Raw genomic sequence first — 27,343 nt, forward strand, 5'->3', positions numbered from 1 at the left:
GGGGGTGGGGGGGGGGAGGGAGGGAGTGTGTGTGTGGGGGGTGTAGTAGTGATTAGGCCCACACCCTACAGAGGCCTCACAGCCTCCAGGGGGGAGGTGACTAACGTGTGTATGTGTGGCTTCATATCATCAACTGACTAACTAACTAACTAACGGAGATAAGCTTGATGGTATGCGTAAACTACCGAAGCTCCGTTGGTCATGTAAAGTAATGGAAAGACGTTTGTTGGGGTGTGTTTAAGAAACCGATGGAGTGAGCGATATTACTAAAAGATATCATTGTTGCTTAATTTAACAAAAAAATAACAAAAACATGTTTGGCTTTTTAGGATGGTAGCTTTGTGGCGGCGGATCTGGTGTTGTACTGCACCGGCTACCTCAAGACGTACGACTATTTGGAGGGCGATATGCGTGCTCGGCTGGACCTGCAGAAGGATGGTTTGTACCTGTACCGCAACTGCCTGCCGTACGCCGTACCGCATCTTGCGTTTATCGGCAGTGAGGTGCGTTTACCCGCTTGAGGTTGAGGTGGAATAGAGAAATAGACACACACACACGTGAGTGGGCGCATACAGACATACATATTACAGACAGACAGGCAGACAGACATATTACAGGCAGACATTCTACAGGCAGACAGACAGATAGACAGACACATACAGACATACTCTTCCTACTTTTAATTTCATCGTTATCGTTCATCTCGTATTCTCGTATCCCGCAGGTGAGCACCTACAACAACATCCTCACACACGGCCTTCAAGCCTTGTGGCTCGCACACGTGCTCTCGGGCCGCGTACCACTGCCCACCCCAGTCAGTATGGCGGAAGACGTGCGGGCGCAACAGCGCTGGCGGCGGGCGGTGATGCCGGCGCAACGCAGCCGCGGCTCCGTACTGATGTTGTACATGATGCAGTACCATGATCAGGTACGACAGGGGGGTGGTAATACCCGAATACGGCAAGGGAGGGTTGCCAGCTGCGTTTTGCACAACGCTCTCCGGGTAGCTTGTAAATAAACCGCGGTCTTCAATTTGACATGGATATCCCGTACCGTGCCGTACTGTGCCGTACTTTGCTTTCGCCGACAGCTACTGGCCGACATGGGTCATGCGCCCCACCGTAAGGGCCTCAATCTGTTTGCCGAGTGTTTCGGAGCATACACTGCCGAGGATTACCAAGAACTCTTGGAGTCGGATGATGTCGTACTGGCGTCGTCACGTAGCGCGAGGCAGCAGCTTGCGGCGGCGGCGGCGGCGGCGGCGGCGGGCATACCGCCGTCTGTACTGGCGGCGGCCGCTTCAGGCCGCTCCGGCCTCCTGGTGCCGAACGCGCCGTCGCCGCTGGTGCCGTCGCCGCTGGCGGTAACGGCGATTGCGGCGGAGGCGTCGGCGCGGATGTCCGGCGGCGGCGGCGGCGGCGACGGCGCCGTGACCTCTGGCGAGATGTGCACCAGCCCACTCCTGTATCATAGGACCCGCCGCAGGGGCAGCGGTACGGGTGCCTCGATTTCCGTACGCAGCAATAGCGGCCAGGACGCCCCTTACGGCGACAACATCGCTGCCGCCGCCGCCGCCACCGCCGCCGCCGCCACCGCAGCGGAAGCATTGCCAGGAGGAGGAGGAGGGTCATCATCATCAGCATCATCATCAGCAACAGCAACAGGGGCAGGCATGGCAGCTCACGGTTCAGGGATGGGGTGCCGCTGTGGCTTGCAGGCGGAGACGGGGCCCCTGGCGGCTCAAGGGCACAAAAGGGGTTGCTCTCAGCGGGGCTCCAGGGGGGTCACGGCCAGGTCCAGGTCCACGTCAACAAGGAGGTATGATGACGTCCCCCTCCCGTTCCAGAGCTTGTTTTCGGGGTTTCTGTGTTTCGGGTTTTGGGGTTTCGGGTTTCTATTTTCCTTCGTATCAAAACACGTACTTGTACGGATTTGTACGGCGCCCGAAAGGTTCTGTCGATGCCCTGGGCCCCGTTTAAAAACATATTTGAGTCTCTTTTTCTCTTCTGTCTACTGAGAAACGTTTGTTTTTTCGTACATCCGTACAATGGACGCGTACAGGATTTCCCATTTGGACGGCGATCCGGATTCCGTCGAGGGCTTGGGCATGCTGGGCCAGAGGGCCGCCTCCGCTAGGGGCACGGGGAGCGGCTGTAGCGGCTATGGCGGAGGCGGAAATTGCTGTAGCTGCGGCGTCGTCGCTACGGCCGCCTGTGTCCCGGCAGCTCACTTGCCCGCTTGGGCTTTGGCAACGGAACACGCGCGGGAATCGGCGGCGGACTTGGCGATGGTTTCCCCATGTCGCAATGGCGCCGTCGGCGTCGGCGGTTGCTACAGCAGTGGCCCATCAGCTTGGCGCGAAGCGACGACGACGTCAACGCTGCCGTCTGCCTGCGCGGCGGCGGCGTTCCGGAACGGGCCCCGCGCCGCCGCCGACTTCCCTGACGGGTTGGCGGCTCCCCAGCGCGGTGCTGGTGCTCGCAACTTGTTGTTCCCCGCTGAAGCCCCGCAGCGGCCGAACAGCTGTAGTGCGGCTGCGACGCGCAGCGTCGCTGCAGGCAGCAGCAGCAGCGGCGGCGGCGGCCATGTCTTAGCTAGCGGCAGCAGCGGCCTTGCCATAGGCAGCGGTAGCGGCAGCGGCGGCATCGCCGCTGCCGCCGCCAGCCATCGCAGCTTTTCCGCTCGTAGTACCCGCGAGTCAGCCGGCAGCGCTGTCGTACCGTCGTTGGCGCTGGGAGCCACTGGGAGCTCCGCCGCCGCCGCCGCCACTGCGGCGCAGGTGGCAGCTCCGGCGCCATGCCCTGCGGGCCCCACGCACCCTAGCTCCCCCTCTCGCCTCTCACGTTTCTCAGGCGGGTTGACTTCCCCTACCCCCGGGGGTCGACACTCGGCGTTGGGACACCCCGCCAACCTGGCAAGCCCCACGGGACGTACACACCAAGGTGACGTACGGAGCCCGCAAGTACGGCAACAGCATCCCAATGTATTCCTTGCTTATCAGCTGCAGCAGCAGCATATCCAGCAGCAGCAACAACAGCATTCGCGGTGGAGTTTACGCAGCAACGGCGAGGCGATGGCGGCAACGGCGGTGACGGTGACGGCGGCGGCGGCGGCGGCGGAAGAGGAGCGAGAGACAATTAGCGGCGTCAGTGGCAGTGGCAGTGGCAGTGGCAGTAGCGGCGGCGGCGGCGGGGATGACGGTGGAAGGACGAAAAAGGTCGGATTGAACAGCGCTACAGCCAACATTACATCCGCAGCTGTCGCCGCAGCTGACGGCGGCGGTGGCAGCGGTGGAAGCGGCAACATCAGCAGCAGCGCTCTGCTGTACGACAGCTCCAGCGGGGCCGTCATCAGCGGCGGCGGCGCCTTCCCGGCGGCAAGCTGGGAACCGCCGCCGACACGGCGGCGCAGTCCCCAATACGACAGCTCCCATAACCCGCAACCCCACGATATCGATCCTCGCCATTATGAAAAGCAGCAATACGGCGGCGGCTGCTCCGTCGTCGTCGTCGGAGGCAATTCCAAGGAGCCGCCGCCTCCGACGGCGCTTGCGCTGGCGATCCGTTCCGACCGACCCACGGGTCGCCAGCAGGACAGCTACGTTCCTGCGGGGCCTGAGGCGGGGTTACCTGTACCTGAGGGGCCTGGGGGCCTACCGCCTAAACGGCGGCTTAACCTGGGTGAGGGGGGAAGAGCGCTAGGGGCTGGCGGCACTTACGTTGCCGACGGAAGTGGAAGCTACCCTGGCCAGTACGGCGACCAGAAACTGCAAGAGTACGAGCATCAAGAGGCGCTGGGGGGGTCCAGGGCCCGCGTCTATGACGGTGGTGACACCTGTATGTGTGTTGGCCGGCCCGCCGCTACCGCCGCCGCCGGCATGGCGGCAGGCGGCGGCTGCGGGTGTGTTGCTGCGAGTTACCGTTGTGATACAACGGTAAGGATGGCGACGGCGAATGGGCAGTCGTTGCATGCGACCGTCGCAACCGCCAACCGCCTCATTTGCAAGGACTGTAACAACGGTAACAACGGCAGCGTCGCTTTCGGCAGCGACCGAAGCGAACGGTCGACACCGAGCAGCAGCAGCCAAAGCTGCCGCAGCGAGGATAGCAACGGCAGTTGTAACGGCTGCAGCAGCGGCGGCGACGGTGATGGCAATACCGATTTGGTGGGAGGTGGCGGCGGCGCCGCCGCCGCCGCCGCTGCTGCCGCTGCCGCCGTCGCCGTGGATGAGGCCGACCCCAACACGGGTAACGAAAATGGAAACGCCATCGTTGCCGTTGCCGATGGTAAATTCCAAACTCAGCCGCCGGTGCCGCCGCTGGAGTTCGCCGCCGCCGCCGCCGCCAACCCCGTTCACGGGCATGGACCGGTTTCGGAGCATCGTTACCCCGCTTGTGGTTCCCTGGGGGGAGGGTCGGATGCCTTGTACGGCAGCCCCGGCTCTAGCGCCGTGTCCCTTTCTTTATGGCACACGCACTCTGCCACAGGCAGCGGCGGCGGTCTCGTACGGCAGAGTTACGGAGCGGGCGCGCGCGTCGGCAGCCCGGCAGAATTGCGTTTCAGCGCTATGGGCCGCTTGGGTCCGGAATTGGGTCTGGGTGTCATAGCCGGCTGCGATGATGCGGAGCAGCGTCCCGTGAATGCAAGGACGCAAGCAAGACGACGAACTGACGGTCCCGCCACGATTCTCACGACGGTGGCTGCGGCCACAGCCACCGCAAGTGCCGGCGGTAGCCTTCTCCTCCGTGCCAGCAGTAGCAACAGTGCTAGCAAGCCTTTACTTCGGAGCGGCGCTACCGGCGGCGGGATTTTCCCTGTTGGCGTTACTGTCGGTAGCGGCGGTCCTCGTGCCCTGCGGCGTACGGGCAGTTCCGTACGTAGCGGGGAGGGTACGGCAGTCATGCTGGCGGCGGAAGGCGGGCGCCCCAGTGGCAGCGGCAGCTGTTGGCAGCTGTTGCCGGGTGGCTTCAGCACCGGCGTGCAGAGTACGGGAAGCAGCGGCGGCGGACATTTATGCTCGTCCATCAGCCTGGCGGGAGGTATTCCCCCGACTGCTGCCGCCGGCAGCTACAGCAGCGTCACCGCGCAGCCGGATCTCCTTGTACGGCAGCCGTCGCGGCTTTCAAGCTGCGCTACTGGGGACAGCGCCAATGGGGCAAATTTGGCGGATACGTCCCCGTTCAGCTCCCCCCCGGGGGGGTCCTACTCCCCCGTGCCTGCCAAGGAGAACCCGTAGGGCCCCCGCAGCACAATTCCACCACCAAATAGGTGGAGGTAGAGCCGGTGTCCTGGGAGTGTTGCATGTGTGCATGTCTGTGTGCATGTCCGTGTGTATGTCCGTGTCTGTGTATGTCCGTGTCTGTGTATGTGTGTGTGCGTTACGAACGTGCGCTGCTGCACGTAAATGAGTAGAATGGTGATGATGATGATGATGATGATGATGATGATGATGATGATGATGATGATACGATTAGATGTTGCGGAAATGCCGTTACGGTTTCGACGGTTGGTAGTTGATGGAGCATTGATGATTGTTCCTGATGGGTTGTTGTGGGTTTTGCGGTTTGTGGATTTGAAAAAACCCTGGAAGACAGATAGATAGATTTCCGCTTGTAGTCTGGAAGGGGGGATGCCGGCGTGCGTCGGTTTATAACGGTATGCGTCGTCCAGTACGCGGAGCGTTTTGCAACCCCCTACCAACACCCCCCGTCGAGGGCGCGCGGGGTTTTGGGGGGTTGAGAGCGCGAGGGGGGAGGGGGGATAAGGCTGCGCTGCGAAGGCGCTGTAGACCACCATTAAGCGCGTACGGAATGCTTATTAATGCCGTATTGTACGACACATTAGGTTTCTCCCCCAGTGCATCACTTTGGGGATACATTGCCGCTCTCTCCTCACACTCACACTCACACACAGACACACACACACTCACACTCACACTCGCGCTCGCACTCGCACTCACACTCGCTATGTGTTTTGACATATAAAAGATGTTATTTGGCATTTGGCATTTGGCACTTAACGCGATGCTTCCTGTACCTCTTCCTCCACGCGCCCACGCGCCCACCTATCATCACACCCCATCACACCGCCCACCCATCATCACACCCTGCCACTCACAACACACACACACACACACACACACACACACACACACACACACACACACACGCACGCGCGCGTGCGCGTGTGCACATGCAAAACTCTTTGCATGAATGACGCTGCGACGGCAGCCATGCAATTCGTCGTTAGTCGCTTTCCGGTTAGTTCCTTTTGTCTTTCTTTGTTTTCTTTGGGGCACCCCGGACAGCCACCCGTGAAGGGGCTCCCGATCTGGGTTCCGCTAAGGGTTGAAATTCGCAAAGGGTTACGGATCGGATTGTGTTTTGTGGCTATGGGAGAGGGGCTGTCATCAATTCGTCTGTCTATCTGTCTGTCTGTCTGTCTGTCTGCCATCTCTGTCTGCAGCTGCTGGCCCGTTTGCAAAGCCTCTCGTACGGCTACCGTTCACACGATTTGTCGTACGCCAACGCAGCTTTACAGTCTGGGCCGTGTCTGGTCTGCTCGTGCCGTCATGCAGCAACACGCGGCGTTGCCGCCCTGCACATTAATTTCACCCACACACCCACCCACCCAACTGGTGACAGGAAGAGCTCATTTTTTCCAAGACACGTACTGTGTAGCTGTGTAGAAGGAAGGAGAAGAGGCCGACGTGATGGGCGTTGTGTGTGGGGGGGGAGGGAAAGAGCGCCCTTCAGTGCAGGCCGCCTTGTCCGCTCACACGTAGCCGACGAGGGTTGCAATATATCAATATGAACTGCTCAAGTCCCCCACGGGATAACTAGCCTGATCTGATTCGGATTCGGATTCGGATTCGGATCTGATGCAAATCCATTTCCATGTATATATATACTTCCGATGCAGCGACCTGAAATGACCATTGCTGGTCTTTTTTCGGCTCCAATCTGAGCTTAGGTCGACGTGGCGTGGGTATGTACGACCCGTACGGAGTGTACGGCATTCGACGCTTTTCAGTGCAAACCGTTGGTAGTTGGGACGCTCAACGTCTTCTGTTTATGAAGCATGCGGTGGTGGTGGTGGTGGTGGTGGTGGGTATGCATGCTGGCTTGGGCAGTACATCCCCTCGTGTCGGGGTTATTGGGTGCTTGTGCCTGTGCGGTTGTGTATTGTGTGTGTGTGTTTGTTTGCGCGCACGCGCGCTTTGCGATGCACTTGCATGCATGCATGTATGTGTGTATGTACGTATGTAGGCACGCACGTCCTAGAGCGTGCGCGCCTCTCCATTGTGCGTGGTGTTGGATGTACTGGTCTGGCTGCCTCTTGCCGATTTGGGGGTCTGCCTGACCGCAGGTTCTCTTTGAACAGAAGTTCAGGCGCCGTGTTCGACTCGTGTGTGCTCTTTCTGGAAAGGAAAAGCCCCCTAGACACCTATAGGATTCTTTTGACTTGTTTTCGTGTTCTGTTTTGGCGCTGTAGGAGCGCCAGGTGCGCGTCTGCACGTGTGTGAGGGCTGGTGGGCCCCGGGAAGGGCGCGTAATGCGGCACACAGCGTTCGCTTTCTCGTTTTAGGGTTCGTGTTCTTTATGGGTTTTGCTCTTGTCCGGCCGGTTCGAGGGCTCTGCAGCCCCCGCCTCGCTGGCTGATTAGCAGCCTCGCCACACTCACTCTTTCCGCACATTTCGCCAATACTAGCATTAAATCCCAAGATTTATCCCACACTTGTGTAATGTTGTTGTTGTGGTGGTGTGTTTTAGAGTGCTGCTGCTGCCCATTGGGACGTTTAAGATTAGTGGATTCGTAGTGAATGGATTGTTGTTGTTGTTTTTGTGTGCGTGCGGTTTGTGTTGCGCCTTTTGGAGTTTGCGTATTTTGTCTCGATGTGCTCGTGCTACAAATAGTCACATGTAGCAACCGTTTGTGGCTGGCAGTTAGGTGTTTTTCCAGTTGGGCGGCTTCCCGAGGTGGAAGGGGAGGAGGAGGGATGGTCCTAATGTTGCGCTTGGTAAGACAGACAGAGCCTGGTGTGACGGCTTCTAGGCGTATCACTGAGATCACGTGTGTTTGGAGGGGGGATGTCCAAAAAGGTTGCGAAGAGGCGGGGACCGGGTTTCTGCGGCGGGCATCCCGCAAATGATGCATGAAGGGGGAAGTGGGGGGCATGATGTGTCTTGGAGCATTTTTTCTCTTTTGACAGACATTCCAAAAACAGACAATGGCTGTTATTCTCGCACGTAAACCCCGTGTGTGCCGGGTGGGGGAGGTGGGTGGGGTGGGGTGGGTTGGGGGGTTTTGCCGCACTGTGGAACTCTGCTTTTTACTGAACTGCGCTGTCCGGTTTCGCTCCCTGTGCTGAGGTGACAGCACCACCTCACCGGCCCTCGCAAGGGGCACGTTGTGCCTCTGGTACCGGTAACGATATAATACCCGAGTACCCTCATACCAGCATCACACCGACACCAACACCGTGTTATGTTTTTGTGTGCGTGTGTATGTATGTATGTATGTATGTATGTATGTATGTATGTATGTATGTATGTATGTATGTTGTTACAGGGTGGTTAACTTCGCCAGCGGCCCCCTTTCCCGGGGCAGTCCCTGCTCTCCCCTGCTAGAGGGGCACCCTAATCCGTCACCCCATCCGACTTCAGAATGTATTCGTTGAGTTCGGCAACTCACCACCAGCATCCAACCAAATCTAGCGGATCAACGGCGCATCAACTTAGTTCCTGGTCAGCTCGCAAGTTGATATTATCACGTCCTACACCGTCCATAAGATGGGGGGCCACCTCCCATTTCATCACTCCTCAAACACCCGAGGAGCCGGCAGGCGGATTTGAACCCGGGTCGACTGGGTCAACTGGGAGCAGAAGTCAGGCCTTAACCTCTGCCAGCCGCCTGCCGTTATGTATGCCGTTATGTATGTATGTATGTATGTATGTATGTATGTATGTATGTATGTATGTATGTATGTATGTATGTATGTATGTATGTATGTATGTATGTATGTATGTATGTATGTATGTATGTGTGTGTATTTTGTGTTTTATGTTTGGGAGCTATGAGTGAGATACTGTCTTTGTTGTCGGTGTCGGTGTTGTGAACGGGACTGACTTCATTTCTGCTTCATGCTTCACCGGCATCGTGACAGATGCACGTGCACGTCCGCCATTCAACAAAAACCTGAGTAGCTGGCGCCGCCGTGGAAACGGAAATTGCTGTCTCCCCTGGTATTTACTGCCATTGCTACTGCTACTGCTGCCACGGTGCAGCACGATGACGGCGACGCCGACGGAATGGCGTGTGTGCGATTCCTAATATGGCGCCGTACGACGGCCCAAAGGGGGGGGAGAGGGGAGGGGGCATAAAGTAAAGCAGCAGTGGGGGTTTGGCCCCAACAGGACTGTTTCCTCCGCACTTTGTAGCATCCCCCTTTACCCTGGTGGTGGTGGCGATTGGGCTGACGGAGGAAGTAATGTGCAGTGATGTGTCCCCTATATGTATGTATGTATGGTATGTATATATAGGAAGCTGTGTGTGACAAGCCCACCGTGCGGTTTCAACAGGGTGATGGTGATGGTGGTGATGATGATGGTGGTGATGATGATGATGATGATGATGATGATGATGATGATGTAGAAAAAGATGATGATGATGATGATGATGATGATGATCGCGGGATGGAGGCATGATGGCAAAAAGAGACGGGTGCTGAGGTGTATTGTTTTTGGGTAGTGGGATGCGGCCCCAATGGGCAGATGATATGAACCCCCTCTCTCTTGCTGCTGTGACAGATACTTGCACTAAGTGTTGCAGGACCTGCTGCTGCTACAGCTGCTGCTGCTGCTACTGCTGCTGCTGCTACTGCTTATTGATATAAACTTCTAAAAAAAGTGTCGCATGGTTTTTGGCCCGTTATGTTTGGTTGTTTTCGCTGCCACTGTCGCTGTGGCCGCGGTTGCTCTTCCCAGTGCGGCTGCCCGGCAGCTGCTTTACACCTCCTGCTAAACACTTCCTTGCCACTGCGTGTGCCGTCTGGGTCGTGCGCTGATGCACTACGGTGGGCCGGGCAATACCCTTGGTAACATGCGCGTGTGTATGTGTGTGTCTATGTATGTATGTATGTGCGTCTAGGATGTTGTAAGTATGTATATGTCGTCACGGCTGCTCAGGCTATACGCAATAATTGAGTGCTGCTCTGCACTGGTGGTCCTACGATCCGTGAAACGGTGCATATGACCAACCGCGTCTTAAAGCTCTCCATTCTCGTTGTGTACGTACGTGTGTATGTCGCTGTTTGCTGTTTTGGAGCTGTCCAGTTTGTTGTAGAGCAAGCTGGAAGGCCGCTACTACTGCTTTTGCCGCTACTACTGCTACTGCTGTTGCGGCTGCTGACAGATCAGCTGCAGGGGGGGCTGCAGGGGGCGCGCGCACTGCTGGTTCCTAAATCCGTTCTAAATCCCTTTGGGCGGTCTTTTCATTAATGTCCTCACAACGCAAAATCAACGACCCTTTAATTTGCCTCTCATAACGTTGTGTGTGGTGGGTCATGTATGTCGAAAATACAGAGGTGTCAGAAATACACGCTGTGCTGGTGTATCTCGCTCCAGATATGTTGCCCACGAGCCGCCTAGTTCGTCCAGGGACTTGGCCTGCAGCTAACAGCTAACAGTCTGCAGCGAGCAGAGGGTCGCGTTATTCGGCTTTGGCACTGCCCTCCTCACAGGCCCTGTAGTCCGTCCGTCGGCTTTTCCTCATCGCATCGGTAGACAGGGCCCTGGGTCCTGGTATCTGATACCGTCGCCCAACCTAATGCCGCCGTGCGTGTGTACGGCATGGTACGATGACCGATGATGCATGAAGGACTCGCTTAGCCGTGTGTTACATTGGTGTGCTAATTTTTCTTTTTAGGATATCATAATTTAAACGGCGGTTTTGTCTTGGGTTGGTGGATTCGTGTGCTGCCCTCTGAATACACATTCATCCTTTGGCTTTATACATATCTGAGGGACTCCTAACCTGCCCGTTCGGTGTCCCTTGATGGTTCGCTTGAAATAATTACTGGTCAATTAAATTCGCTATCCCGATATAGAAAGAGAAAAGCCAATATGCTGCCGAGTAGGTTTAGCCTTGCCTCTCATGTATGTCCCAGATCTTCTCAGCTATTTCGCAAGGCGAGGGGACGATCGGGTGCTACAGACGTACATGCACAGCTTTTTGCTTCGTCCGGCATAAGGCAGACCTTAAAACACGGCGGCGCATCTTTGGCACATAGGAACACTTCATGTTGAAGAAGACACGCAAAGAATGAGGTTCAGCCTCTCGCCGCGGGGAGAAAGATTGGCATGTCAGTTTGAATGTGGATCATGGCCCACTAAGAGTCCCCGCCGCCGGCGCCGCCCAAGCAGCAGCCCAAGCAGCAGCACCACACATGCATGGCAAGTATCGAAGTATGCATGGCGGGCCTTCGGGGATTTGAATTGCAATTGTGGGGGCGGCTTAGGACAAAGCTGCGAGCCTGCAAGAACCTCCTCATCATCATCCTCCACATATCCCGGTGTGCGAAAGTCATAACCTCGCCTCTCAGGAAAGCCGCGACTTGTGCGACAGGTGCTCTATCTGATATGGTTAGAACTTGTTAAGACCACTTGTTCCCGGGTCTGGGCCAGGTCTGTACCAGGCGGCAAGTGTGTCGCACGTCCTTTAGCCACTAGCGCACCGGAGCGTGGGATTGGATTCTGTACGGAAACCGTCGTACCTGGGCCTGATCCTGCGGGCTCTACAACGCTTTCGCGGCGGTTCCGCTGCAACGGGTAAGATCTTCTTAATCAAACCAACCCATGGCGCGGTCCTAATAGCGGTTTTGTCGGGAATACCCCACATTGTGGTGGGCGGGGATCCGATGTGTACCCGCACATGCCATAATGTTTCAGCCCCTAGCCCCTAGGACCTAGCCCCTAGGACCGGGGCCCTAGCCCCCCTGATTTGGAGGGCAACGCCTCTTGGGGAGGCCGTCCAAGGCTGCGAGGGTATATGCGCCGCATGGCGCTGCTAGTTTTTGGGTGGCCGGGGGCTGCTGGGATGAATGGCCAATTGAATGCGCATTATGAAGAGAGGTGGGCAGCTATGCCCGCATTGGGTGGTTCCCTGTAGCGTCTGTTACTGGTGTTTGGTTTGGCAATCTGAAGGGAAATAAGGGCAAAGGCTGTGGCAGGTATGCGTTGATTGTAAGGCAGCGGGCGGGCCCTGAGTACCACGTGGAAAGGAAGTAATTAACTCGCTTCCCGTTTGCCAAAAAAATCTTTTATGGTAAGCTACAAAACGAGAAATACGGTCTTGCCTTGTTGTTCACAGGTGAGCTCACCTATAGCGCGGCTCCCTCTCGACCCTTGGGTCCTGGGATGGCAATCTTGCGAGCCTGATGAGTGTATAATATCATGTTGTGGTTGTTTAGTGAATCATGTAAACAGCATTGCCCAGCCAGAGCAAACCGGTGAATGCTCAACGCAAGCTTTCAAGCTGCAAGGAAGCATGAAGGATACACTTTTTGCCATAATAGAACACAAAATAAAGATTATTCTTGGCTATTGGTCTAGATACTGGCGTCGGTTAGCCTAAACGAATGACAGATTCATTTGAATCGCCGCACGGAACCTGCATGAATACGTTTTCACGGGCGCCTTCCCCAAGACTTGTTCTTGTTTTTTTTGTTTGTCTTGAATTTGTCAATAGAGGTTTTTAAGGGTTGCATATGAGGTAGCTGCATTTGTCTTGCAGGGCGATAGAACGACCTGCTTTCACGTAGATCATAATGTCTGATGACAAGGACGTTCGCGAGCTCGCAGAGGCAAAGAAACTTCCTCTACCGGACCGTATTGCGCATTCGAACTGGAAGGCGAGGGTTGCAGCTTATGAGGACATCAGCGCGGCGTGCAGGGAGATATATGACGATGCTGATCCACGACTCTCGGAATTTGGTAGGTTGAAAATTGCAACGGTTTCGGCGGGACAGACAAAGAGTCGCCACCCCCAACCGCCTCGCTTCCCATCTCCATGTCCACAGCTCCACTGTTTCCGAAGGCTGTCACAGAGGCCAATGCAGCTGCTGTCGACAAAGCCCTTGACGCGCTTGTGGTGTTCCTCACCAAGGCTACTGAACAGCACGCCAGCAGGTGCTTCCCAGTGGGGTTAGGGGAGGGTGGCGACAGGGCCAGCGCTCTGGGGCCCAACAGAGGCGGCCCTGCTATATGGGAAAAACCCTTCTCGCTTTGGCTCCGTGCACAGGATATGCGAGAAGACCTGCTCCAATATCGTGGCCAAGTGCCTCAGCGCCAGGACCAGTACGCTGACGCGTGCTCTGGATGCGATGCTGCTTTTCATTGAGCTGGAGCAAGCAGAAAAGGTCACGGTGAGTGGATCACGGGGGAGGATCTTACGTTTTATGAGTTTCATGCTCGCAGCATGGAGGCACACGCTTCGGTGTAAGGGTTGGCCCATCCGGCCATAGCTTGAAGGCACCCTGCTCACTTGCGATGCCCCTGGTGCCGCTTAACCTTCCAGGAGGCCCTCGTGTCTGGACTCGGCAACAAGAACCCCAAGGTGGTCGTCGCTTCGCTGGAGTTCCTGTACCATGGGCTGAAGTAAGGACCGATGACAGTTTTCCATGAGGCGCCTGCGCTTCCATGCTGCTGGGTATTATTCCACGCACTTCACACTTCTCTCGAATACATGCTACTCAGACCACACTCAGGCACATACTTTTGTGGAGGCAATTTTGAGATAGTAGTAACATGGCATGCACTCCCAAACAATCTTGCTCGTGTCCAACGCAAACCCGCATTCTTCGTGCATGGCGGCCCGCTCCTGAACCTGCAGTCTTTTTGGGCACCGTGTTGTGGCTCCACAGCCCATGATCAAGGCCTTGCCCGCCCTCTTTGAGTCCAAGGATGGGAAAGCACGTGACAAGGTCAAGGACCTAGTGGTACGTGATAGAGCGTGGTGGATCAAATACATGCCGTCCGTTCCTCGCACTTTCCATCTGGTTGCATTTCCTCTCATGCGCTGTGGGCAACCTCTGCAAAGTCGCGCATTTGCAGACCTGATCCTTCAGATGAAGGATTCCTTGTCAGTGGCGGCGACGACGTGCGTGTCGGACACCATAGGTACCCGCGAACTGAAATTGCGCAAGGTCACCACGACCAGTTGAGGAGCGAAAAAGTCTATTATAAGCCATATTGGGACTCCTGGAAACGCCCATTTCGCACAGATGGAGCTGGCACGGTGGCTGGGCCCGGACGCAGTGCGCACGATGCTGTTTGAAAAGATGCGCGAGGTCATGCGCGATGAGTTGAACCGGAACCTGGAGGGTTTGGAGCTCTCGCGGAAGCCGCCGCGCCTGACGCGCAAGCAGCAGGCCAAGGCTGCGGACGCTCGTGAGCAAGCGCCCGTGGGCAATGGCGCCACAAGCAATGGGGGTGCCGCAGCAGCCGCCGCAGAGGACGAGCCACCACCCGAGGTGCGAGATGCTGTGTCTTGTCGGGCACTGTATATAGGGGGCCAATTAGCGGGAAGATCTTGGTTGGAAAGCTGGCGGCCTGGCCTTGCTAGTAATGGTGCACCTGTGGAAAGAGCATGGCATTAATCATGTCATACCTGTGTTTGTAGGCTGACCCATATGATTTCGTGGATCCGAAGAAGGTCCTCTCGGAACTCAAGTCGGACAGTTTCTGGGACAAACTGGAGGAGAAGAAATGGACGGAGCGCCGCGACGCTGTGTTGCTCCTTAAGGGGCTTGCAGACACTCCGCGTATTGCATCGGGCGACTACGGTGACCTGATGCGCGAGCTGCGGAAGGTGGGCAGTCAGTTCTGTTTCGGGCTACGGGTGGCTGTTTGTGCTGCAGTCCTGGAAGTTCTGGAGAGCACCGGTCGGGGGGGGGTTATTGTGTTCCCGCAGCTGACATGTGCGATTATCGCGTCTTTCTGTTTCTTGTTTCGTGTTATTCTTTACGTCTTGTTCTGGATCCTCCGGACGCGCTTTCCTGAAACAGTTGATCAGCAAGGACAGCAATGTGGTGGTGGTGGCGGAGTCGATCAATTGCTGTGGGCTGCTTGCTAAGGGCCTGCGCAAGGAGTTTGCGTCCTGGGCACGCAACCTTGCCGGTCTGTTGCTGGAGAAATTCAAGGTGCGAACTGGGATGGACCATGTGTTTGAAATCTATTTCACAACGGTTGCTATGGCTGAAATTTTGCTGAGCTGGCCATCCTGCCTGCAAAAGGGCTCGGGACGTGTATTTCCAGTTGGCCATGGGCAAGGGATGATTGTGCGAGAACGTAGAAGCACACCGTGACCCATTTTGCCTTCTCCTGCTGTACAGGAGAAGAATAGCAACGTGGGAAACGCTGTGGCGGGTGCACTGACGTTCATGCACAAATACTGCTGGAGCCTTACGGAGGTGGTTGAGGATTTCACCGGTAAGTAAGGCAGCCTTCAACTCTATAAGACAGCGCATTTTCCATGGACCACGGGGCGGGGCGCTTGTTAGGAGAGCGAGGGGTAGGGCACGTACGGTGCGGATCCCGGCACATCTGAGCGGCGTACCCCTGAGATATGGCGCAACGTATCTCGCTTCGGCGTATCACGATTTCCTTCTCTTCGCGTCTGTGTCGTGTCTGTGTGTCTGCAGAGGCGATGGGACACGCCAACCCGAAGGTCAAAGAGGACACGTACAAATGGCTAACCGGCGCCGTGCCCCAGGTAACCTTTGTCTCTGCCGTTTTCCGTGCTTTCCGTGGCGAAGGCCGACTTCCGAACTTGCGTTTGATGAGACGTCTGCAAATCTAGCTCGTCTTGCCCCAGTGGAGTTGTGCGTTTTGCTCATATGCCCATATGCTCAAGTACACGTGACCCGTCGACTCCCGTGGACGACGTGGGGACTCACTCCTATTCACTCCTATTCTCTGACCGTTTGCTTTGAATCTCTGAATCTCAGGAGCCCAAAGCCAATTTGAAGCAGCTCGTGGCGCCTTTGATGGGAGCAGCGGCGAAGGGGGCAGAAGAGGCCACTCCTGCCCTCCGAGAAGCTGCCATGGGTTTCATGGCGGCATTCACTGTACGGGTGAGACTGCTCTCGGTGGAAACGTTGTTCCAGGGGACAGTCCAGGGGACAGTCGTGCATGCCTGCCTGCCATGCACGACGAGACGAAACACGTTCTTGGGTGCGACATGAATAATAAACCTTCCTTACCTTCTCACTTCTTAACAAGTTCACGAATTATTCGCTTTCGTTATCCGCTAGTTTTTGCTACGCTTTGGAATGGTGCTCCTTGATATTTTCAAGTGTGCAATGTTTGAAAAACAGTACGTCTTAAATCCGGGCCATTGCAGCTTCGGCATCGGTGCCACCTCTACGGGTTCACCGTAGCCATTGCGGTTCCGTCCTAAAGCAGTCCTGAACCCAAAGATCTCCTCCGTTGGCGGAACCTATGGTCGTGTGTCGGGGGGTGCGTGGCCGTTTGTCGTTGCTGACGGTTGAATCCGCCGTGGTTGCAGTTTGGCAACACCGCCATCCTGGAGAAATTTGGCGCTAAGCTTGACGACGCCCGAAAGAAGAAGTTGCAGGTGGGTTTTTTCCTACCTTGCATGGTCATTCTCCTGCTCTGCCTGTTTTGGCATAAGGCCAATGCTATAGACATTACTTGCTGAACCTGTTGCCGCTGTGGTGTACAGGATATGGTGGCTGAGGCTATGGGAGGCGGCAACGCCACGGCAGGGGCTGCGGCTCCGACCCCTGCTGCTCCGGTCGCAGCAGCCACGGCGTCCGCAGCTCCGGTAGGCTGAAGTAAAGAAACATTTTTTCTACTGCCACTGGCTGCGCTCAGTTATGAATGTGCCGATTTTGCTACCGTATGGTCTAAGGCATATTCGTTGGTTTTGGTTTGATCTCAGGCGGCGAGGACGCCTGGTCCAACCCTAAGCATGAAATCTCGCCTTGGCGCTACGGTGCGGCCGGCAGCGGCATCGAAACCAGCGTCCGCAGCACCTGGCGGTGGCGGGGGACCGTCAGCCGGTGCAGGCGGCGGGGCCGGGGCCGGGAAAAAAGCGGCAAGTGAGTTGGCAGGTCATTGCAAGTCTGTCATGGATGCACGTGCAGAACTGACCATGAATTAGTGACCTCTACACGGTGCAGGTGGCGGGGACGGAGACGATGAGGCAAGCCTGGCGTCTGGTAGCTTGTCACGCGACCAGGCCGTGCAAGCTCTGACGGACCTTGTTGGCGAAGCCACCGTGAAAGAGCTTCAGGACGAACAGTGGAAGGTACGAAGTCATGCTTGGAAAGACCCTGCTTTGGCCTATAGGACGGGAAGCTCATCCGACATACTTGGCCCGGGTTACTTGCACTTCGGCAGGTGCGCCTGGATGCCATGGAGCGCCTGGTGGCCTTCGTTGGAGAGCCAGGAGTGGCCGCCGCCAACGGGAGCACCATCGTGCAGTCAGTTTCGCACGTCCCAGGATGGGCAGAGAAGAACTTCCAGGTCCGTGTCGCACACAGCTAGGAAAGGACGTGGCTATTCGCGCATCCACTTCGGCCTGTTCCGGTATCGCAGCTCAGAGAATGAATATTTAAAAAGACCATACGGCTAGAGGAAGACGTTGCCGTGGTGTCTGGTGTGTGATTTCGCCGTTGGGTATGTATTTTTCTCCGGGAATTGTTATGCAGGTGATGGCGAAAGTTCTCGAGGCGTTGCGAGTCACGGCCACGGGGTGCCCCTCCTTCAGCAAGCGGGATGCCTTCACTTGTATCGGCGGCATTATCGACAAGGTGAGCGTGCAGGTCCTGGACGGCTGAAGTTCTTTCCTGGGCTGTTGCGCGGGATCGCCTGTCATACATACGACGTGTTCCTGTCCTCTGGCCTGTCACATCTCTCCAGGTTGCAGACTTGAAGCTTAAGCAGCCTAGCTTCGACACGCTGACCAGCTTCGCGGAGGCGGTGGGACCGCAGTTCATCATGACACAGTTGCACAAGAAGGCCGCCGCGCACAAGAACCCTAAGGTCCAAAGCGAGGCCATCAACTGGATCGGCCGAGCGATCCTTGAGTTCGGGCTCGCTGGTATGGATGTGCGTGCCCTGCTGGACTGGGCAAAGGAAGATTTGGGGTCAGCCAACGCCGGCGTCCGCAACTCATCCATCCAGCTGCTTGGCATCATGTACCGGTGGGTGGCTTAGGGTTCAGCTTTAGCGGGAGGATGTTGTAGGGTGGGGTTGCCCGCAGAATGCACTTGAGCAACGGCCGCACTCTGGATACACGCAGCGTACACGGGAGCTGCCTTTCCAAATCTGGTAAACGTTGTCCTGATGGATTAGGTTTAGGGTCGTTGCATCGCCGTTTGATTGGGGGAGTCGTCGATTGTCTCCCGTCGCCTTGACATCTCGTGTTCCTCTCTACCCTTGCAGCTTCCTAGGGCCGGCCCTTGGGGACATGATTCGGGCGGATGTAAAGCCGGCGCTCATGACCGCCATTGATGGCGAGTTTGCCAAGAACGCGGACCTGCCGAAGCCCGAGCCCACGCGTGTTTCACGCGTTGCCACGACTGCCCGCGGCGGAGCTGCCGGTGCAAAGGGTGGCGCCAAAGGGGGCGGGGGTGGCAACGCGGGTGCTGCGGCAGGTGGGCCCGCTGCTGCCGGTGGGTTTGACCCAGATGACCTGCTACCGCGGACGGACATCAGCGGGCTCATAACAGGCGAGCTTATCACTCAGCTTGGTAGCTCCAACTGGAAGGAGCGCAAGGCAGGTCTGGATGCGATCGAGACCATTCTGACCCAGGCCGGCAACCGCATTCAGCCGCAGGTACGATTTCCGTGTTTGGTCTAATCTAACGGAGCAGCCTCCTTTTACGCAGCGCTGTTGATAATTCGGACTTGGATGTTTTGGGGTACATCTAGCACACCTAGAACGCGCGTATGGGTAGTAGATTGAACGATCCACATTGCCTTTGCAGACGGGCGACCTGCTTCCGGAGCTGAAGAAGCGCATGGCCGACTCGAACAAGAACCTTACCACACAGGCGCTTACGGTGCTGGGGCGCATCGCGAAGGCCATGGGCAAAGCAATCGATCGACAGGGACGGCCCTTGTTGACCCCGGCTATCAAGAACATCACCGACCAGAAACAAACGGTACGACACTGGAGAACTTAGGGTTTTGGTGCTAGTTTTACAGTGGAGACCCGGGCAATGCGGTGCCCGGGGCCGTGGGAATAATGAAAACGCTGCAGGAGCGTTGCTCAGCTCGCTCGTGTGTGCTGTGACGATGCACCTTCGTCCCTTGCAGGTGCGGTCGGCAGTCACCGAGATGCTGGACGCCTGGGTGGGCGTAACAAGCGCATCCTGTGTCATGCCGGACGTGATGGACGTGAGTGATGCCCATTTCCGACACTGTCGTTGTTGTCGTTGTTGTTGATGGGTTGCTACACTGTGGGCGGCTCGTCCCGAGAAAGGACGAGCACCGGGGGCCCTGACCGCGGGCGGAAACACAGCGCAGGGGTCGTTATTGATACAGCGAGCTACCAAGCTTCTATACCGTGAAGTAACGAAATCGAGCCGATGGACACATCGCCTGTCGCTGTAAATAGACACAGGCCTGGAAAGGAAGAGCGGCGATACCTGTTCATGCTGCTTGAGCCATGTCATCACCGTTATCATGGTCCTACGCCTCTCCGCAGTTCTACATCAGCAGTAAGATCACCGCCGACGGCAAGGCGGAGACGCTGAAGTGGATGGCGTCGCTGGCGTCTGGGGCCAAGATCAGCGACTGTTTGGTGGATATCCTGCGTGCTGGGGGCATGGGCTCGACGGATAAGGCCGCAGAAGTCCGCGATGCTGCGTCAAAACTTATGATTGCTCTTGTTGAGGTAAGCTGCAGGCTTGCTGGCGGCGTCCATGTTGGATCCATGCTGCTCATTGCTTTGAAGCGCGGCGCATCTCGCAACCCTCGTTTCCAAACCATGTTTGCAGACGATTGGAGCTGCGGAGCTCGGTGCAGCTGCACAAACCCTGGACGTTGCGACTCGGAAGCCCGCCATGGATGCCATCAGCAAGGTCACCGGCGCGCCAGTTCCCGTGGCAGCGGTGGCGGCATTCGGTTCTGCAGCTGCAGCGCCTTCCGCAAAACCTGCAGCTGTGAGTTAGGCATGCTAAGGCTACTTATCCACTTACTTTCCTTGCACCAACAGCTCTCGCGTCTCTCACCTTAATCACCTCTAACCGCTGATTGCCTCCAGCAGACGCGGAGCTCAAAGGACATGTTGCGCGCCTCCACGGCGAGCGGCATTGCACGACCAGGAGGGTTAAACAGCACCATGTCGCGACCGGGAACCGCGAAGACCAGCGGTGTTGCGAAGTAAGCAAAGTTGTTATAGTTGAGCGCTGACATGTCATTCCGAGGCTTATCAGGCCATGTACCGCACGTTCCAGGTCTATGCACGGCTCGAGCATGGGAGCTATGGCGGCGGCCGATGCTGGGCCATTGCTTATGCCAGACAACCGCAAAGAAGATCGAGCTAAGAAGGTATGGAGATGCTGGTATCTTTCTTGCCCACATCTCTCTTTTTGCATGGCCTTGGATGTGCGGAACCTTGCACCTTCACGGACGACCTTTCTTCAATGGTTGCAGGGCCGCTTCAGGCCAGCGAAGCTGCAGATCATGCCGGACGAAGCAGTGACGTTGGAGGCGGAGTTCAGCCCGATGCTCAGCCCCGCGTTGCGTGCGGCCGCGTTCAGCAAGGTAGGCAGTAGCCCATACGTTTCGTCATGGCACACAGTTGGAGTACGTGGGCTTAATGATTTGCCGTCCCTTTGGCACTGCGATTAAATCCAGGACTTCAAGAAGCACTGCGAGGCCGCGGACATGCTGATCAAGGCTCTGCCGGTGGTGTATGACGAGGTCATTGCCATTGTGGACCTACTGTTTAGGTAAGCTCACTATATTTCAGGTCACATATTCCGGGCGCACATGCTCGCGGTGTTTCTATTGCCCGTCTGGTGGTGAAGCTGCTCTTGAAATTTTTGTCCCCTGCCAATTGTGTTATCTGGTCTCGTTCTAAAACCCGAAGGTGGTCGACACTGCGCATACTGGAGTCGAACACTGCCTCGCTTGTCAAGGTCTTGGATATGCTGAAGCTGCTCTTGGATTTGATGATCGACCGCGGTTATCGGTGCGTAGCTTCCGGCTCCTGCAGCTCGCTGTTACAGCGCCAATGCCAGCTTACAACCGACCACACTACACGGCAACTGGAAGTATCTTATCCAAGTGCTGTACTTGCAGGATATCGGAATACGAGGCCAAGCTAATCCTGCCGGCCGTCGTCGAGAAATCGGGGCATAACCAGGATAAGCTGAAGGTGCGCTGCCTCCCCGCAGCTGCGCGAGTTCCTTACCTCTGCACCCTACCTATTTTATTCCACTGTCTGCTTGCCTCTGACCCCCTGGCTCGCCTGTCCTACTCTAGGCGGAGCACCGGGAGCTTTTGAAGCGTTTCGCGCAGGTGCACCCGCCCGTTAAGGTTGTGACATACGTGAAGGTACGCATGAGGCTTGTAGCCACCTATGGTTGCCTTCAAATCCTGGCCGGTTGTCTTGTGTCTTGTGTGTTGACCCAATGCTTCATGCGCGGGGTCTCCCTTACATGTGCCTTGCCACGCCACGGTGGAAACCTATCCAGGACGGCTTGGAGTCTAAGAACAGCAAGACACGCGTGGTGTGTCTGGACGAGATTGCAGCCATTGTAGAGCGCACTGGTCCGGTCGTGTACCGTGGCTCGTCTGGCGCCATCACACGGTCAACGACGGGCTCCGCCGCAAGCGATAGCCTCATGGCAGCCGTGGCGCGACTCGTAGCGGAACGGGATACAGCAGTGCGGGCGGCCTGCTTGGGTGTCATGGAAGTCCTATACTGCATCGAAGGGCAGGGTGAGCGAGCAGGATGAAGGATGCTACACCGTAGAACTGCTCAAGTTTCTTGGAACCTTTTTGGTGGTCCAGAAACATTACTGCTATAGAACTATCGTGCAATGCTTTGCAGGCATGTGGGACTACGTTGGGCGCCTGACGGATCAGCAGAAGTCGCTGATTGAGGAGCGAATCAAGGCAGTGGGCAATCGCCTGGTCCGGGCTGGCCACCAACCCGGCTACAAGGCAGCTGAGTACGGTCTCCCGGTTCAGGTACGCGATTAGCGTATCTGTGCCCTGCGTTGCTGGTGCCTTCAGCGCCTTCACCATGCTTTTCAGTGCCATGCTTTTCAGTGCCAAGGGGTCAGTGCTTGTATCAGAAGGCTTTGCTAAAACACGGCTTTCTAACAAAGTTGTCTCACCTTTGCCGACGACGCACGATGTCTACCCACGTATGTTCAGCAACAGGATGACCCAATGGCGGTCTCTCCAGTGGCTGCCGGTGGCACGCCGCGGCGGCCTCCCTCGCCGTTGCGCCGCTCTGGGCTCGGGGTCGGTGTGCAGCCTTCAACCACCGCTGGGGTTGCATCGCCCGCTGCCAGGGGAAGCCTCATGGACTCCTTTTCTGGACGTGGGGCCCTCGCAACCTCGATGGCGGCTGTCCCGCCACCAGCGAACTCGGACAGCCCGCCGCCAGTGCAAGCGGCGCCAGAGGGCTATGATGTTCGCCGTGTAAACTCTCCAGCCATCAGCCGCTTTGGATCTTTCAACATGGGTGCTGTTCCCGTATCCGGTGGCGATTCTGCGGTGCTGACGTCTTTGGAGGTACGGAGGCTCTGTTTGGACCATGCTTGGTCTCATGAAGTAGGGTGGCGCCTATACTCTGCCTGCAAGCACTCCGTCTTAGTGGTATTGCGTTGCGTGACTGTGACGGCGTTGCATGTTAGGGACACTGCGCTGCTTAGCGCTTCGCGGTTTCGTTGTCTCAGCTACCGAATAACCCATATGGCTGCAGGGACCTGACGAGGAGGCCACAATGCGCAATTGGGTCATCATGCATGACCGGCTTCAAGGTGAGATCCCTGTGTCTGGTGCTGGGTTGCCAGCCACGTTTCGATGCATTGTCTGCTGGCGGTCGTTGGGCCATACCTGTACCAACGCCGGTATTATACAAAGCACCATAGGAAAACCAGAATCGATTACTAATTGTAATACTCTTGTCGCTTGCGTGTCAGGCGATGACTGGGAGGGCGCAACCCAAGCTATGAAGCTGCTGTGCTACAGCTACATGGAGCTGGACAAGCACAGTCCGCACGTTGTTTCACTACTCATGGATCCTCGCAACGCAGACGAACTCGTACACCTGTTATCGCAACGGATTGAGCAGGTGAGGCTTGGATGGATTTACATAAAGAGCGGATATTTTATAACTGCACATTTGTGCAGTGCATGTTGAGGTTTAGCCCTGGCTGAATGCGAGCCTGACTGGATCTCTCCCGTGCTTCGCTTTGCGTTTTCTCGTTCGCAGTCCCTGTCGGATGCTGCTGCTTCAACGATGTGCCTGCCAGGCGGCCCCATATACAATGCACGGGCCTGCAAGTACAGCGTCAACTCCCTAATGAACTTGTGCAACGTGACGCCCCTCACGACGAGCCTAACTGACAGTGCGCTGCGGAGGCTCTGCAGCGTGCTGATAGCTTGCCTCATTGATGGGCGTTTGCGTCAGGTGCGAACCGCAGTTTTGGATGTGAAGAACCAGCTGCGGAGTAATCGGCCGCTTTAGCCATGAGCTCCCGGGTTGCAGCGCCGGTCGGCACTGAGATGTTTCCCGTGTTTATTCATTTCCAGGTGCCCGACGGTGATGGGCTGCTGAAGGCCGTCAATATGCTTATTATGAAGTTGCTGGAGCATGCGAACAGGTTCGTTTATAGCTTCATGGGTCCTGTACGTGGCATTGCTGCGGCCTCCTATCTCATTGTCGCGCCAATGGTACAACCTGTTTACACTGCCAGAATGCCTGCTGCTTTCAGGGCTGGGTTGTTCGGCGGTTTCATCCACTGCCTGCGCGTTCCTAACCCTCGGATTTACGAGATGGCTCACCCAGCGACGGCTGGATCTGATGGTGGTGAAGCGGAGATGCTGTTGCGATGGAACGACATGCTCGTGAAGTGTTTGATCAAGATGACGAAACAGCTTGGGGCGTTGGTGCCGGTAAGACCTCTCGCTTTCTGGGGTTCAACTTAGGAGCAGCAAGCCTTGAAGCAGACACTTTTCGGTGAGCATGGACGGATTATCACCTGACATATAATTGTCTTTCGCCTCTGCCTTTTGTTCACCCTGTATACGCAGTCCCTCAATGTGGGCAACGTGCTGGTGCACATTCATCGGTACATGCAAGATCTGGGCACCGAGGAGGTCCGCCGCCGTAGCTCAAATGTGCGGGGGGTGTCACGTATTCCAAAACGGGGCTAGACTGTGTTCAGGGCGACCTTAACCTGGGTGATAAGCACGGGCGACTGCCGTTGCTTTGGCAGCACAGAAGGACGCTGCTGCTTGTCAAGGCGGTGCGTAATCTTTCGTCCCTCACTGGACCGCAGGAGGACAAGCCCCTGCGGATGGTGAAGACAATGCTTCACGAGTTGTGCAAGCACCGTGGCTACGACATTTACAAGGACGTCGAAGCGATGCCAGGTAAGTGCACTGGAACTTCTCACAATAGACATTCCTGACATTTTGCAATGCTCGTTGTTCGTTGCACAATTCCCTGACTGGAGCTACTAAATCTGTTGAGGTTGTGTTGAACGCCCTGCAGGGGTTCAGGAGACCATGGAGGAGATGGTCATGTTGCCGTACATCCGCCTTAACTTGGAGACGCTGCAGCGCGCAGGTCAGAATCTTCCGGGTTCGGCGGCGGCAGCGACCCTCATGGCCGCCGCGGCTGCGCCCAGGCCGGCTATGGCGCCCAACGCTGACGTGGCCTCGACCTCCGGGTCAGCAGCGGCTGGGGCGCCCCGCTCAAGAGGCATACCGTATGCCACCCCGGCCAGCACTGCAGCAGGTGCGCCGGGTGTGCTTTCAAAACCTGCCGGAGCGCCAGTCGTGACGGAGCCGGCAATCAAGCAACAGCAACAGCCGCAAGTGCTCCTCCCGCTCAGCACCAACGCGATGCCGCCCTTGACTGCAAGCGCAGTGCCGCAGAAGGTGTCAAGCTCAGCATCTATCGCACCGCCGGCGCCAGCTCCGGCTCCGGTCATGCCTGTGGTGGCCCAAGTCGCCGCACCAGCACCTGTGCCGGTTGCAGCCTCTGCGACGGGGGGCAATGTGTCTCCGCTTAGCCTGGAGCCATCGAGTCATGAGTTCAAGCGGCCGGTGTTGGACGATCAGGAGGCACGTAATGTCTTGGCGACCATCTTCAAGCGCATTGGCGACAAAGCGCAATCGCAGCAGGTACGTTTTTTAAAAGTCGTTGGGGTCCCCACATCAAAGTAACTTGTAGTGTATGTTTTATACTTCTGCGCCAACCAGCACCCGCTAAGTCGTTTTTATGCGTCAACTTTGGTGCTTTACTCGTCCCCTGGTTCGTGGTAACGTACTATCGCGCTCCTTGTACATGTTGGTGACAGGCGCTTGTGGATCTGCACCACTTCATCGACGCGAATCCCAACATCGACGTTTTGAACCAGATGTTGAGCCAGGTAACGCTATGCAGCCGCAATCTAGTTTAGTGCATGAGATGTCGTATGCATAGGGACTATCTGCCCCCTTCAGTGTGGTGGTTGAGTACCCGGGATTTACCCAGGTGATTGCATCCCAACATGCAGGTGAGCCCATACTTTAAGCAGTTCCTGCAGCGCGGTCTGTCCAAGGTGCGGCTTCAGCTTCAGCACGCGGCATCGACTGCGGCAGCAGCGACTGCTCAGGAGCACGCTAGCGGATCGCCAGCCGCCGCCGCCAAGCTATCCGATGGCGGTGGCGCCAATAGCGGTGGCGGCAGCAGCTGGGGGACTCTGGATGGAGACTCGGCCGGGCCGTTGTCGAGCCGGATGACACGTAAGCCATGGATTAATGTTTATCCTTGTATCGCTTGTTTCATTTTTACCGGCTTTCCCGTGCCGACTCTTGCAGTTGCCGACAAGCTGGCCGCTTCTGAGGCGCGTCCGCACAGTCCGGCGTCTCCCGGGCGCTTGCGGGGCGTTGGCAATCTGGACGAGCTCCGCAGCCGCATGAATAGCCTGAGCGTAAGTGAAAATAAATCAAAAATAAAAATATACATCCGTCAGCAAGATGGGAGCATAGAGAATGGAAGCACCATTTCATTCGGTGCATATGTTCCATTCGTGCATCAGCCAGACCGTAGTAATGCGCAGCTGCAGCGGGCCAGTTCGCATAATGCTTGTTTTCCTTAACCCGCTTTCTCCTCCTACCCTTTTCGTTTTCTGGTATTTTCCCCGGCGCGTGCGTGGGCCGGCAACTGATTGCGGGCCGCTCACACGAAAATGACAGCAAGGAGAGGGAAGGATTAGCGGCTTGAAATGAATGTCTTGCTATGCATGAAATAATCGTCATTTACTCGCAGCTCTTAGGAACCTTTATCACGCTGTTACTGGGTTATTGCCGCACCCTTGCAGACCAACTTGCACGATCTGCCCGTGCGGAACTCGGCGAGCATTTCAGTGCCTGGAGGTGTCTCGCAAGATCTACTTGATTTGCAGGAGCGCATGAAGAAGATCCAGAGCATTGCCGCGGCAGCAGGGCCGAGCAGCTAGGAGGTGGATTAATGGTGGTGGGTATTGCCACGCGCAGAGGTGTACATCATGCACATGTTCGCAGGCGGGATTCACGTTGCACTATTTTTTGTGTCGAGGTGCTATGGAAGGTGCAGTCTCAGCTTGCGATTGTTTCCCGAAATCAGCGGCATTCTGGTAGTAGGTGTCACGGACTGTTTGTGGTGTGTTTATGAGTGCTGTTCTGGTTTGTATTCGTAATTTTCAGTGATCATGCGCTCTGGTCCAGGATGGCTTGACATCAGCGTGCAGCGTACAGGCATCGCTCAGGGGGGCGTGTTAAAGCGAGTGAGGTTTGTCTCACACGTGTTCTTGTTAGCAGTTCCACTGTTCGGTCTCAACCTTAACAGGTTCCACACACGTCGTACATACTTCGCACGCTTTTTGACATCATTGAAATGCAACTAAGCCTTCCTCTTAAAGGCCGTCAACACAAAGTATGTAATTGTCACTGCTTGAACATTAGGAAGCTCCACCAGTATTGTACAGTGTATGGTTCCGTTTTTCTGCTGATGCACGTCACCATTGCACGCTTTACAAAGCGGTGAGCAGGCACAACAGTTGCGACGTAATATCCTCGGCATCACTTTCACCCCTCTC

The 27,343-nt window shown here is 56.4% G+C and overlaps 2 protein-coding genes across 2 annotated transcripts; both read left to right on the plus strand.

Moving 5' to 3' along the window:
- Positions 1–2,047: 2,047 nt before the first annotated feature.
- VOLCADRAFT_95460 (uncharacterized protein) lies at positions 2,048–5,236 on the plus strand (the record flags this gene model as incomplete). The annotated part of the gene is made up of 3 exons (XM_002954558.1): positions 2,048–2,942; positions 3,516–3,934; positions 4,232–5,236. 3 exons carry the CDS (start codon positions 2,048–2,050, stop codon positions 5,234–5,236), a joined length of 2,319 nt encoding a protein of 772 aa, XP_002954604.1.
- Positions 5,237–12,826: 7,590 nt separating this feature from the next.
- Positions 12,827–27,201, plus strand: morA (microtubule organizing protein mora; the record flags this gene model as incomplete). The annotated part of the gene is made up of 47 exons (XM_002954559.1): positions 12,827–12,992; positions 13,079–13,187; positions 13,300–13,423; positions 13,576–13,655; positions 13,891–13,996; positions 14,282–14,530; positions 14,680–14,868; positions 15,065–15,199; positions 15,392–15,488; positions 15,701–15,771; positions 16,007–16,132; positions 16,567–16,635; positions 16,963–17,122; positions 17,204–17,331; positions 17,424–17,549; positions 17,735–17,836; positions 17,946–18,229; positions 18,471–18,682; positions 18,758–18,864; positions 19,016–19,192; positions 19,347–19,427; positions 19,738–19,926; positions 20,030–20,194; positions 20,299–20,414; positions 20,489–20,582; positions 20,688–20,798; positions 20,892–20,986; positions 21,127–21,228; positions 21,339–21,414; positions 21,522–21,593; positions 21,734–21,819; positions 21,874–21,980; positions 22,093–22,232; positions 22,524–22,784; positions 22,975–23,032; positions 23,195–23,346; positions 23,488–23,685; positions 23,808–23,878; positions 23,990–24,170; positions 24,309–24,395; positions 24,557–24,650; positions 24,772–25,017; positions 25,261–25,406; positions 25,583–25,654; positions 25,781–26,009; positions 26,085–26,197; positions 26,588–27,201. The coding sequence occupies 47 exons, from the start codon at positions 12,827–12,829 to the stop codon at positions 26,723–26,725; spliced, it is 6,297 nt and encodes a 2,098-aa protein (XP_002954605.1). The 3' UTR covers positions 26,726–27,201.
- Positions 27,202–27,343: the final 142 nt, after the last annotated feature.

Source organism: Volvox carteri, assembly GCF_000143455.1.
Source record: "Volvox carteri f. nagariensis unplaced genomic scaffold VOLCAscaffold_44, whole genome shotgun sequence".
Lineage (NCBI taxonomy): Eukaryota > Viridiplantae > Chlorophyta > Chlorophyceae > Chlamydomonadales > Volvocaceae > Volvox > Volvox carteri.